At 37.9% G+C, this 12,596-nt stretch overlaps 1 protein-coding gene across 2 annotated transcripts in view; it reads left to right on the forward strand.

The window, feature by feature from the left end:
- Positions 1-11,653, forward strand: part of LOC107746948 (homeodomain-interacting protein kinase 3-like) — a 30,623-nt gene extending 18,970 nt beyond the window's left edge. For both annotated transcript variants that reach the window (XM_016561306.1, XM_016561307.1), the window contains exons 7-14: positions 486-607; positions 699-835; positions 990-1,157; positions 3,083-3,388; positions 4,123-4,269; positions 5,751-5,980; positions 7,908-8,047; positions 9,870-11,653. In XM_016561306.1, coding sequence (XP_016416792.1) covers positions 486-607; positions 699-835; positions 990-1,157; positions 3,083-3,388; positions 4,123-4,269; positions 5,751-5,980; positions 7,908-8,047; positions 9,870-10,346 — 1,727 coding nt within the window. In that variant the 3' untranslated portion in view covers positions 10,347-11,653. The remainder of the gene's footprint in view (positions 1-485; positions 608-698; positions 836-989; positions 1,158-3,082; positions 3,389-4,122; positions 4,270-5,750; positions 5,981-7,907; positions 8,048-9,869) is intronic.
- The last annotated feature ends 943 nt before the right edge of the window (positions 11,654-12,596 follow it).

The following is a 12,596-nucleotide window of genomic DNA, read 5'->3' on the forward strand; positions in this document are numbered from 1 at the left end:
AAATCTAAAAATGCAGAAAGTTTCCTGTGAGGGGTAGGTTTAGGTGTAGGGCAATAGAATATATGGTCGGTACAGTAGAAAAACCATTACGCCTATGGAAAGTCCCCACAAGGATAGCAAACCAGACGTGTGTGTGTGTGTGTGTGTGTTTAAACAATAATACATGTCAGTTTTGTTTAAGTATCATTGAGATACTATTATAGTTTTGTTAATATTTTGAACTATTTTTTTTTCTTTTTAATTTATAGTTAGAGTCAGTGTTTTAGGTCATTTTGTTGTGTTTTAGTTATTTTGTTGTGTTGTGTTATTTGTCTATAATGTTTTAATAATTTTGAGTTATTTTACTAATTCAGCTTCAAATGAAAATAATAGTTTTATTTTTTTAATTATTTTATTTAATTATTTTTTTTTTTTGCTTCCCCCCCCCACCCCCAAGTAATGAAAATTGTTTTAGTTAATGACAATAAACCTACCTCATGTCACAGGTCTCCCACCCAACCCAAAAAAGCCAACGGGATACTCGGTGCGTATGGAAAGTACAGTACCACTGGTGACACAAGCCTCTGCCATCCAGCCTCTACAGATCAGACCAGGGGTCATTACACAGGTAAAGGGATTTCTAAGGTGGAGACATGGCTACCCTTTCGTTATTTATCCGTAACATAAAGTTAAGCTGGTTTTTTTTTTTTTTTTTACAGCAAGCATGGTCAAGTCATGCCCAACAGATCCTGGTGCCCACCTGGCCTCAGGTGGTCCCGGTGGCACCTGTGGTGCCTTCAGCAACAACAATGGCCTCAGAAACGGTGGCAGGTCCACAAAGACTAGCGGATTGGGGGTGGGTGAAACGAGTCTCTCTGTCATTGTATAGCAGTATGTGCTGCTATATTTATCTCTCAATTGTTCTGATGTTGTAACACGTTTCAGACTCTTGCGTGAGTCATCTTTCTTTATGCACTTTGAAAGGCTCTGTTTCTCATTATCTATTGCAGGAAAGTTCATTCCCTTGGCAACCATTACAGCTCCATGATGCCCCACCACCAGCCACTGTTAACCAACCCAATGGCCATGTCAGCTCACCAGCCTATCAGCATAGGGATCGCTCATGTGGTGTGGCCACAGCCAGCTTCTAACAAGAGAAATAAACCATATTCAAACAGGTTAGTCCACACATCATATCCAGACACTCGGTTGATGTATGAAGGACTGGAAGTGCCACTTAAAATCAAAATTTGAAGTAACCAGTTATCAAGTAATTAATTAAAACAGGTTATGAAATAATTGTACAGTATTACAAATAAATGCACATTTTTAAAAACTGTAAATATGCAGTTGATTATAAAAAATAATGTGCTTAAATTGTTTATTGCATTGCACTGCATTTTTTTTTTTTTAGATTTCAGGTTTACGACAAGACATTACTCTTATTAATCAATACATTGGTCAATTTGTAAGTTGTTTTGTTTGTTTTAATTATATTTATTTCAAGTTTATTAAACTATGTAAGTTTGAATAAATAAATAATTGCAATTGATAAGTAAATGGGCATTGATCAGACAAATGGACATCTAAAATGCAAAAATGGAAAATGCAAATTGTTATTGAATGTTTCAAATATGATAGTGGATATATAAATTTAGCTATACACTGCTTTTTAAACGAATTAGCACATTTTAAATGGAACTTTGCCCAAGTTATGATTCCATATAAAATTAAGTATTATGATAAGATAATATATTATTTTCAATAATGTGTTTTTTCTATCATAATACTTAACACATTAGCCACTTTAATGGATTTAAAAATGAAGGTTTTTATTAGTATTTAAAAAATAAAAAGGAAATAATCACTACATTTTGACCAGTAAATTGATGTTATTTTAAATGTCAAAAAATATAATTACATTATTTTGTTTTTACATAAAAAATGCCATTGAACATTTAGTCACAAAGCACTTAAATAACTTTTGACATGATGTTACTTTTTTTGACACACACCTTTCACCCACAATACACTCTGTTTGCATCCATTACTCAGCATTCCAAACACATTTTTATTGGTTAATTTGTAAAGAAAATGAATACAGTTTATTTTTAAAATGTAAATATGGTAAATAAATAAACCTCTAAATATTCATAAAAAATACATCAATCAATAAATATATCAGCATTCCTTTACATAATCATTTTACAAGCAACTTTGCAATTAGCATTTCAAAGTTGAACACTTTTGTCTTTTGGTAAATGTTGGTGGAGATTTCAGTCCCGAACCACACTTTAACAACATTAAAGGCACAATATGTAATTTTCGCCGCTGGAGGGCGCGTATTCAAAATAAACAAAGAGACAAAGGCGTAGTTTGATGACGACGTGACTGAGTATGGAATCATGGGAGTTGTCATCTTCATCCCCACAGCCGATGCAATCCGACGGGACTCGGGCAGAAATCATGTTCATGGATGAGCTAATGATTTATTAACGTAGTAGAATGAAGCAGGGTGAGGCTGAAAGCTGTCGAAGCGAAACGAGGCCGCTGAACGAGCGTGACACACGGCTGGAAAGCAGCGGAGCTTTTATTATGCGACAGTCGACCGCTTCCGCTCCTTCCGGTCGTGCGTATATGTGGTAAAGCAGCGCAGTTTTATCATACTATATACATTTGAAAGTTCTGTTATAATGCTACTTACTCTGTGCGGTCGTCACTGGTCTATTAAAACGCACAACATATTAAAGCGTCTTTGGTGTTTCCATGTTTTCTACAAAACCGGAAATCGAGGGGTTATGACGTCATTGGCAGGCGACACAATGACACTATGGACACGGTCCGTGTCACTAGTTAAAATTGCTTATTTCTCTGGATTTAAACATTCTTCGAAACATTTGGGATCATGTAAGTACACAAGTCAGCAAAATATATAACACTGTTCTAGTGGTTTTTGGATATTTTAATAAAAAATTCTTACATATTGTGCTTTTAATCAAGAAGTCAGTTTTTTTTTTAAGTGTTATCAGCAAGCAACATCGATTATTACGTTCTTGCCATGCCTACCTATGCTCATCTAATTCATCATTATCATCCCCACCAGAAGTAACAACTTCATGCACAGCTCCAATTCCCAAAACTCATCATGCCAGTCCCCAAAGATGGTAGACAGTGTCAAAAACACAGAGGAGGAGGCAGCGGATTGTGTAGTGGAGGCGGAGTCAGAGGCGGTGCCAGAGGAGGAGCCTGTGTGCTGTAAAGCAGAACCAGAGTATGAGGACTCAACTGTGTCTCAGAAGCAGAGACAGACCATTGTGATCGCCGACTCTCCGAGCCCTGCAGGCAGTGTCATCAGTATCAGCAGTGGAACAGATGAGGAGGGGCCGGACACTCAAAAACATTCACTAGAGTGAGTTCACTTTCTGATATATGTCTGGATGTTTTAAAGAAAAAAAAAATCCATCAGCATTTATTCACCCGTATGTTGCTCTCAAATTTATTTATTTAATGAAGCCAAAGATGGAAGCAAGATTTGAAGATTTTTCCTCACAAAAATGACTGGAAACCAAATGTGTCCGTCTATGTTTGGCCATATTTTACATCTCCTTCAGTTTACAGTGTGACAAGATGAAGAAGAGATAACAGATTAAAAAAAAAAAAGAATTTGGTGATCTATAAAAGGTTTCAGCATTACGATACTGCACTATTTTAAATTAAGTAGACCTGAGCTGATTTTAATAAATTGGGGCTTAAGTTTTCATTATAAATCATTGGCGAGATGGCATTTCAGCTGAACTGTATATGTGATAAATGGCTTGTAAAGGCAGTATATGGTATAATCTACAATAAAATGGCCAGTCAATTTAAGAGGAGTATTGCCCTATAAAGTTAAAGTTCAATTTGAAGTTAAAAGGTGCATTTCTGTTACTGTTTTGAACTAACCACCACACAAAATATAAAGAGCTTCCGGAGTCAACTGTCCAAAGCGGGCCTAAACCAGTCAATGTACCAGCACAAAAACACACTCAGCTAAACACAGTCTAATTATCGTTATTAACAAAATCACAGTAAATATTGACTTTTTTGTCAATGTTGCACACCCATAAAAGGCAGTGTTTAAAAAGTATACACACTTTGTTTCAGGTGCAAGGGTAGCCCGGAGTGTGAGGCATGTCAGAGCACACTGAATATGGAGCGTGTGTGTTCCCTTAGCAGTCCCGATTCAACCCTTAGCACCAGTTCATCTGCTTCAGAACAGTCCAGCGCCTCCCCCTGCAAGAGACCCAACAGGTTTGACCTTCATACATGCACATATTTACTAGTAGTCTGAGGACTTAAGACCTGTTCACACTATGACCAATATTGGTGTGATATATGAATGGCTGTTCAAACGGACACAAACATTTGCATGCCATCAGTGTAATTTTTTAAGCAATATTCTAGTGGTGTGATCTCTTTTCCATCACACTGCAAAGAAAACTGGTCAACCAAAAGGATTTGTGCTTTTGGTCACATTCCCAGAGCTGCTGCTGTTACTTAATACTGCAACTTGGTGGTGCTCAGGAACAGACTTTTTGCTAAGCAACAGTAAATAGCAAAGAAACAATCCAGAAGTGGCTCCCCTTCTCTGTCCTCTTGTATTTGGTGTTGTTTCATAAACACCAATCAAATCTGAACGGCTGGTTGAAAACATGTAATACTATTTGACTTATTTTCTTCTCTGAGACAAGTGGATTCTAGAAATGAAAAGTTACGTAGTGCTTTGTGTACACTGGCGTAACCAGAGTATTTCTGCATTTTCATTCAGCCCGTCTGCAGTTGAACAGAAAAAATGCCTGCAAAAACTGAATTTTTGTGACATTCAACATTTTTGTTGCTGTGAACACACCTATAGTCTAGAATTCCGCTTTGTTTGTATAAAGCTCTAGACTTCTACTCTGTTTGTATAAAGCTTTATAATTTATCATTGCTAGCCAAATCTACCTATAAGAAAACTTTTTTTAAATAGTAAAATCAACAACCCTCATTTTTAAATGCTAAACTTTGTTCTCAAGATAATTCACTAAATTTAATGTAAAAATATGCAATAGAATTGACCCCCAGGATTGTTTGATAAATAAAACAGTTAAAACGGACAGTGTTTACTCAAAATAGACATTTTGTTACGATATACACTACTATTCAGAAGTTTGGGGTCAGTATTTTGTATTTATTTTAATTTTTTTATAAATTAATACTTTTATTCAACAAGGATGTTAAATGGATAAAAAGTGATTGTAAAGACACTTATATTGTTAGAAAAGATTTCTATTTAGAATAAATGCTGTTTTTCTTTACTTTTTATTAAACAAAGAATCAAAGAAAAAAGTATCACAGGTTCCAAAAAAATATTAAGCAGAACAGCAGTGTCAACACTGATAATAATCCAGCATATTAGAATGATTTCTGAAGGATCATGTGACACTGAAGGCTGGAGTTATGGCTGATGAAAATTCATTGTTGCGTCACAGAAATAAATTATATTTTAAAATATATTAAAATAGGAAACCAGTATTAGAAATTGCAATAATATTTCACAAAATTACGGTTTCTTCTGTATTTTTGATTAAAAAAATCTTACTGATCCCAAATTTTGAATGGCAGTGAGTATATAAACACACACACAAATTTAAAAAAAGGTATGTAGTGTTCTATTCCAAGCACTCTTTTTCAGTGAGTATGTTTGTGTGTGCTATGAGTGTCTGAGTACTATTTATTTGATCTTTGTTCAGTATGTCAGAAGATGAGCGTGAGAGTGGATGTGATACGGTAGACGGCTCGCCCGCGTCTGTGTCCTCCTGTCGAGCTGACAGCCCCTTCCTGGAGGCCACCTATATCAATGACAACAACCAGAACTGCAAAGCCAATGGAACCACAGAGGCTGAGTCTACCAAACTGCCCGTCCGCACCATGGTGGTGCCGCCCATGCGGGTTCAGAATAATAAGCCGATGGGCCGCACAGGTAACAAATCTCACCAACCCTATCAAAATACAACACTGACAAACACAGTTAAAATTCATGTTGTATGAAAAAGATTAATATTATTTAATGAAAAAGGGCAACTGGGTGAAAAGGCCTGACTTAAAAAAGTCAGTCAAGTTCAAATGACCACACCTCTCAAGGGATATAAATAGCTCTAGTTTGAAGCAGCAGGTTTCCATAGCGCACTCACAATGCAAGTGACAAGATGAGACATTTACCAATTTTAAGCACCTTGATAATAGTAGGGTATGTCACACTTGACTGATGTTGGTGAAATCTCACCACTCCTCCAGAAATCCACCAGAAATCAGTGAAGCTCGTCAAAATAAGAAGAGGCACTACACGCACATAAGCAATCATCATGGACAGCAGTCAACATTTGCAATGAAACTTTTGGACCAGAGCACATTTGTTAGTTCATGATGTTTGTCAGTTATTTGTGAACTGAAGATGAGGAGCATGATTTCTGTTATTTCATTGCAAAAAGAATCAGTTTTATGTATACTAATGTATATTTTCAGGATTGAGAATTGGTGAAAAATGTGCATGTCCAAAACTGAAATTACACCTTGCATATTATTTAAAGGTCAGGTTATGGTATTATAATCTTAAACTTTAAATTAATTTAAATTTAAATTAGTTTAATACTTTTAGGGCTGCCCTTGACTAAAGATTTTTCTTGTCGACTAGTAGTCGTTCATTTTAAGCGTTAGTCGACTAATCGCACATTTATTAATAACCCATTTAAATCATTATAATGAGCCTTTAATTGCCTACATAGCTTAATAATCACTAAAGCACACGCATGAAGCTTGCCACAGCGCACTTCAGAAGCTAATGATTATGAATGTGTCAGGGAAAACCAGTAAGGAGGCTGCATTAACATTTTAATAATGTATTGATACACTAGTGCTTTCTTTGTTTTCAGCATAAGAGATGAAGTCGGCGACACTGACTCGTCATCTCCACAGTAGTGGATGCTCCTGTATGCATGTTTCACACGGATTACATAATTGGAGAATATTTGTTTTCCATTTGAATTGGTTAATTTGAAAGTAGACATTTCGCTCTCTATAGATATATTTTTCATGTCTGTAAGGCAAATATACACAGAGTTTCGGAGTTTCGCGCTCAGGTTCACAGAGACTGAGATGGCAGAAAGCGCATCCTGTTTGCTTTAATAATTTTACCAAACCGCAATGTTTTGTTGATATTGTGAGTGCACACAAATAAACGTAGAGTCTTTACAGTTTCGAAAGATATATTACACTTATCTGTATGACCGACAATGAGGGCAAGAGCAAGTGTCCACATTGGCGCCTCCATCTGTCCTGCAGTGAGCGCTACTGTTCAGCTTCCTCACTCTGCAGACATTTGAATAGCGCACATTTTTCTAGGTTAACATTAGATTGAGCGGCCATGTAAAGTTTTTACTACTTGCATATTTCAGATGATAAGCCATTTTTGAGGTCGATGAATGATGGTGAGCATTTGAATGTCCTGCCCGATGTACTGTATTACCACAAAGACCAGCCATTAAAGATCTGTCCATCACCGACTGCGTGACTTCACCTGTGTTTTTTTTCCCTGCGACTAATAAAACTAACGATTAGTCGACTATTAGGGGGCAGCCCTAATTAGTTTAACTTCAAATTCAACTTCTATTTTCAAATACCAGGTTTACTCCAAGCTATTGCATTTGATCTAAGTACAAGAAAACAGAGCAATGCTAACTATTTGATTTGCCGATTATTTTATTTTTTGTGTGTTAATGAACTTAAGTCATTTTTCCATCTGTTGTTCTGAATCCCTTTTGCAAGAAGTTTAAACGTATCAAGCACAATTTCATGAGGCATCTAAGGAGTGTTGCCTAAGTTTGCCTGCTCTTTCCATCATCTACTTATAGAGCCATCATGCCCCCCCAAAGGCCGCAGTGGTTCCAACAGACAGCCGCCCTACTCGACGTTACTGGTGAATCGCCAACAGAAGACCGCACAGGCTTTCGCGCCCTTGCAGCCCTCTCAACAGCAGCTCCCCTTTGGACAGGTCAGTTCCATGTCATTTGATCGGTTGTTGTATAGTCAGCTAGATATTAAGATACTACTACTACAATGTACTAATGCAACTAATAAATATATTAGAAGTAAAAAGTAAATAAATAAAAAGAAGCTGAGGTGTGAATAAAAAAAAAAAGCGTTCAAAAATTATTGATACCTTTTCACAGTGAGCATGAATTTTGCCACAGATTTTACCACCGCATTTAAGTAGAAGCACTGTAAACAATATGAAAATAAAAAATAATTAAATTACATTAATAATTATTTAAAAACATATTTAGGGATTTACGTATTATCAGAACGCTATCGGAATTGGCCGATAAAGGCTTAAAATGTAAACATCGGCATTGGCTGATTTGAAAAAAAAAAAAAATGCTGATATGCCTTGCTGATAAGACGGATAGCTCATAGACGGATGTGCTCAGGGTGTGATAGTGATAAGATCACGTCAGCAGTGTGGTCATTCTTGAAGCAAACTTTTGCCTGAATGATGATTCGATTCACTGTTTTGGATCACCACATTTAATTTGAGAATGCACGTACAGAACAACGTGTCCAGTGTGCGAGAGAGTCAAAAGTTACTAGCGTGCAGTAGCAACAGCAGCAGCCTCCCCCGTCCTGTAAGGCGTTTTATTTACTTAGGGGGCGCTGTTGGCCTAGTTGTAATAAAATTAAAGTAAAATACACAAATATCATTAAGATACTTGTGTTTCTGAATAAAGCAGTATCAATGTCATAAAATCACGAGTCTGTTTTGATTTAAAGGTCAGAAGCTATAGCAGGGGTGGCGAACTCCGGTCCTGGAGAGTTCAGCTCCAACCCTAATTAAAACTCACCTGCCTGTAGCTTCCTAGTAACCGTTCAGACCTTGATTAGCTTGTTCAGGTGTGTTTGATTAGGGTTGAAGCAGGGGCGCGGGAAGATGCTTTCGGTTGGGGGTGCTGTGTGTGTTGGGGTGGGGGGCTAGCGTCACGTGTTCATGAGGATTAGGCTAATCATCCCATATAGAAAACATCACAAGTAAAATTAAACATGGGTTTATTATAGCACACTTACAATTTACATTTCAGAGATCATTACAAATAAATTATTAAATGCTAAAACTGAATAAATTTAAATGAACAAACCTGGCGTTGCATTTGCAACCATGTGAAAACAGGGGGTGCTGCAGCCCCCTCAGCACCCCTACTTCCCACGTCCCTGGGTTGAAGCGAAACTCTGCAGGGCTGCGGCTCTCCAGGACCGACGTTCGCCACCCCTGAGCTATAGCTTACATGAATAAAAATCACAAACATGAATTAATTTACTATATACAGATTTATTGAGTAATATGTAATATATTTTTTTCAAATGAATTATGAAAACTTAAATATAGGTTTTTAGAATTTTTACAGCTCTTTTGCTTTAGACCATCTATTAATGTTAAATCAACAAATAAAATGTTAAGGTTTCAACTGCATCTGTCTGAGAAACAAAGAACAGCTGAGATTTATTTTATTACAGTTATTTTCATGGCTTTCAATGTACTCTCATTAAAAAAGAACTTTAATTAAGTTTATTACTTCTAACAAATCAGTTTTTGCTCAAAACTAAGGAAAATATATGTCAGTATCGGCATCGGCTGTCGACCAAAATTATTTGAAAAATATCGGCATATCGGCAAAAATCTAATAACGTGCATCCCTAACATTATTAAATTTAATCTTTAGCAAATTCCAAATTGAATACCCTTTCTTTATATACTGTACATTTTTTAAATAATTGATTGCCACTTGCGTTTTTTGGAATAAACTGATTGGTTTGTGCTCTAGGTCCAGCATTATGGGTCGTCCCACCAGGAGTGGAACGGCAACTACAGCCACCGCCGGCCTCAAGCGTTCATCCCGCCCACCATTCATGGCCACAAATTCACACTGCCTCATGGCAGTCCCACCCACACAGCCCACCCTCCTCAAACACACCTGGGTGTTCACCCTCACACCCAGCCGACTTTACTGTCCTACCCCCCTTCAGGGCCCCTGGTGACAAATGCCTCAATGGCCCACCTCTTGGCTTCACCTGGGGTGACACGGAATCACGTCTTTCAGCCGGCTTATGGCCTCTCCCATCCGGCGGGACACCTTGTGCACCAGGTCACTGTGGGTCTCAGCCGCCTCTTGCCCTCTCCAACCCTCCACCCTCAAGGCCAATTCAAGCCTCTGTTCCCCCCACACTCCTTCATCGCATCACCTGTATATGCAGGCTTCCCGCTTAGTCCCACCAAACTAAACCAGTACCCGTACATCTGAGACTCGCTCTGCAACCCTCTGGAGGGCCGCCGACACGGACGTAACACCAGGTTCTCTGTAGAAGCCACATACCACCTGGTTCTCGCACCTAAAGCCATGGCGCAAGAGAGAAAGAAAGTAGTTTCTTTGAATCCCGTAGACTTAATTGAGCGCAATTAAAATGAGCTTTAAAAGAGGAAAGGTTTGGAAAGTCTTTAGCAAGTAGGTAAAGAAAGCGCACGGTTGAGAAGCAAGTGATTGGATAAATAATAAAATTTTAAAAAACTGTTTTGCACATTTGATACATCACCTTATCGGATTTTCAGATCTTCAGATTTTAGCACTCCTCTAATGAAAATCAACAACGGACGGTGTCCAAAATCATGTGATGGTCAACTTATTTTTATACATTGCCTTTACCTTGTATACAACACGTTTGTTTGTAAAGACAGCCCTGTATGTTGTTCACAACATAAAATGTGTCCACTTGCCGTGTTTTCTTGCGTTCCAAGTATTTGTACTTTTCTCTGCGTCTTTGGTGTCGTTTGGAATGGAGTCGTTCGTCACATGCTGCATGTGTTGCATGATGTTGATCAGAGAGAAGCTTGTAGGGGCTCTTGACGTGTCTAGAGGCTCGCTGCATTGTTGTCCCCAGCCATAGTGCCTTATATATCAGCAGTCGTTCGTGTTCTACTACACTATCTCTCTGTGTGTATATACAATGTGTTTGTGTGCGTACGTGTCCTGGACTGCAGCAATTGCAATTCAAATCAGTCCGTGCATTCTTTGTGTGTGCGTGTGTATATGTATTACGTATATATACACACTGGTGTATTATTTCATGCATAGATAGGCATCAATGTACTGCATTGCACAAACTGCAGTGCTTATTTTTGGATCCAATGTATATTTGAGATGTAGTGAGTTAATTTTTGCATATTTTCTTCGGAAGACGGCATGCTTTTGCTGCTGCAAACGCTTGCTGTTGGATTTGTTCTGATTCTCATTTTTTTCGTTATCTTAAATTAACTAGTTGTGTAGAGGATACAATGAATTTCTATTCAGAAAAATCGACAAAACTAACAGTATTTGTACTGTTTAGTAAAACTGCAATACAATCTATATAGTTTGTTTTTCTTTTTGTCTGTGTATTTAGTTCTTTGGGTTTGTGTGTGTTTGTGTTTGCTGTGGTGGGCATGGCTTCGACTAGATGAAGACACAAATGCAAATATCGGTCTTTGATTCAGGGTCATGGATTCATCTTAGCCTGAGCAGACCATGCAGTATTTGATGTATAGACACATATGAGTATATATCTAATAGAGCTAGTTTATTTAGTGCTGAAGCTTGACACGGTGTGTTTAAGGTGTGCAATTCTCATTTATGCATGTGTGAATCGATTTTTTTTTCTTAATTATATCATTATATCATATGTTGAAAGCTTGTTGGTGTCAACTGCATTTTATACATTCCGTCAGGGAGAAATAAATATATTGTGTGTATATTATATATATATATATATATATATATATAGCAGTGTGCATTTTTGTTTTTAGTTTGTTCTGCTTGGTTTGTGTGTTTTTGCCTCTCAAATGAAGTTGCTTGTGCATCACCAAAGACTGTAATTTGAAGGCTCTGTTCCAAACCTAGTGATCTGCCTAAGCAGGCGCTATTTCAAGGCATCATAGTTACTCTCCTGATGCAAAAGCTCTCTGAGATTCTCTTTAATGGAAAGATATCATCCTCCGCTGCTCTAACATTGGAAAAGCATCATGTGTGCCTCGTAAACCAATCACATTATAGCCTTGATGTCACTAAACCACTGTCAATCATGTTTGCAGACACGGCATGAGAAGTGCCATAAAAGAAAATTTTACCTCCCTGTTGAAAAAAACCAGCATAGGTTTTGAAGCTGGGATGCTGGTCCTTTGCTGGTTTAAGCTGGTCATTTGCTGGTTTAAGCTGGTCCTTTGCTGGTTTATGCTGGTCATGTGCTGGTTTATGCTGGTCCTTAGCTGGTCATGTGCTGGTCCTAAACTGGTCCGACCAGCACATGACCAGCATAAACCAGCAAAGGACCAGTTTAAACCAGCAAAGGAAAAGCATAAACCAGCAAAGTACCAGTTTAAACCAGCAAATGGCCAGCATAAACCAGCAAAGGACCAGCTTAAACCAGCAAAGGACCAGCATAAACCAGCAAAGGATCAGCTTAAACCAGCATCCCAGCGTCAAAACATACCTAACCAGCATATGCTGGTTTTTTCAACAGGG

The sequence above is a fragment of the Sinocyclocheilus rhinocerous genome, unplaced genomic scaffold (genome assembly GCF_001515625.1).
Source record: "Sinocyclocheilus rhinocerous isolate Xijiao unplaced genomic scaffold, SAMN03320098_v1.1 scaffold138, whole genome shotgun sequence".
Taxonomy (NCBI): domain Eukaryota; kingdom Metazoa; phylum Chordata; class Actinopteri; order Cypriniformes; family Cyprinidae; genus Sinocyclocheilus; species Sinocyclocheilus rhinocerous.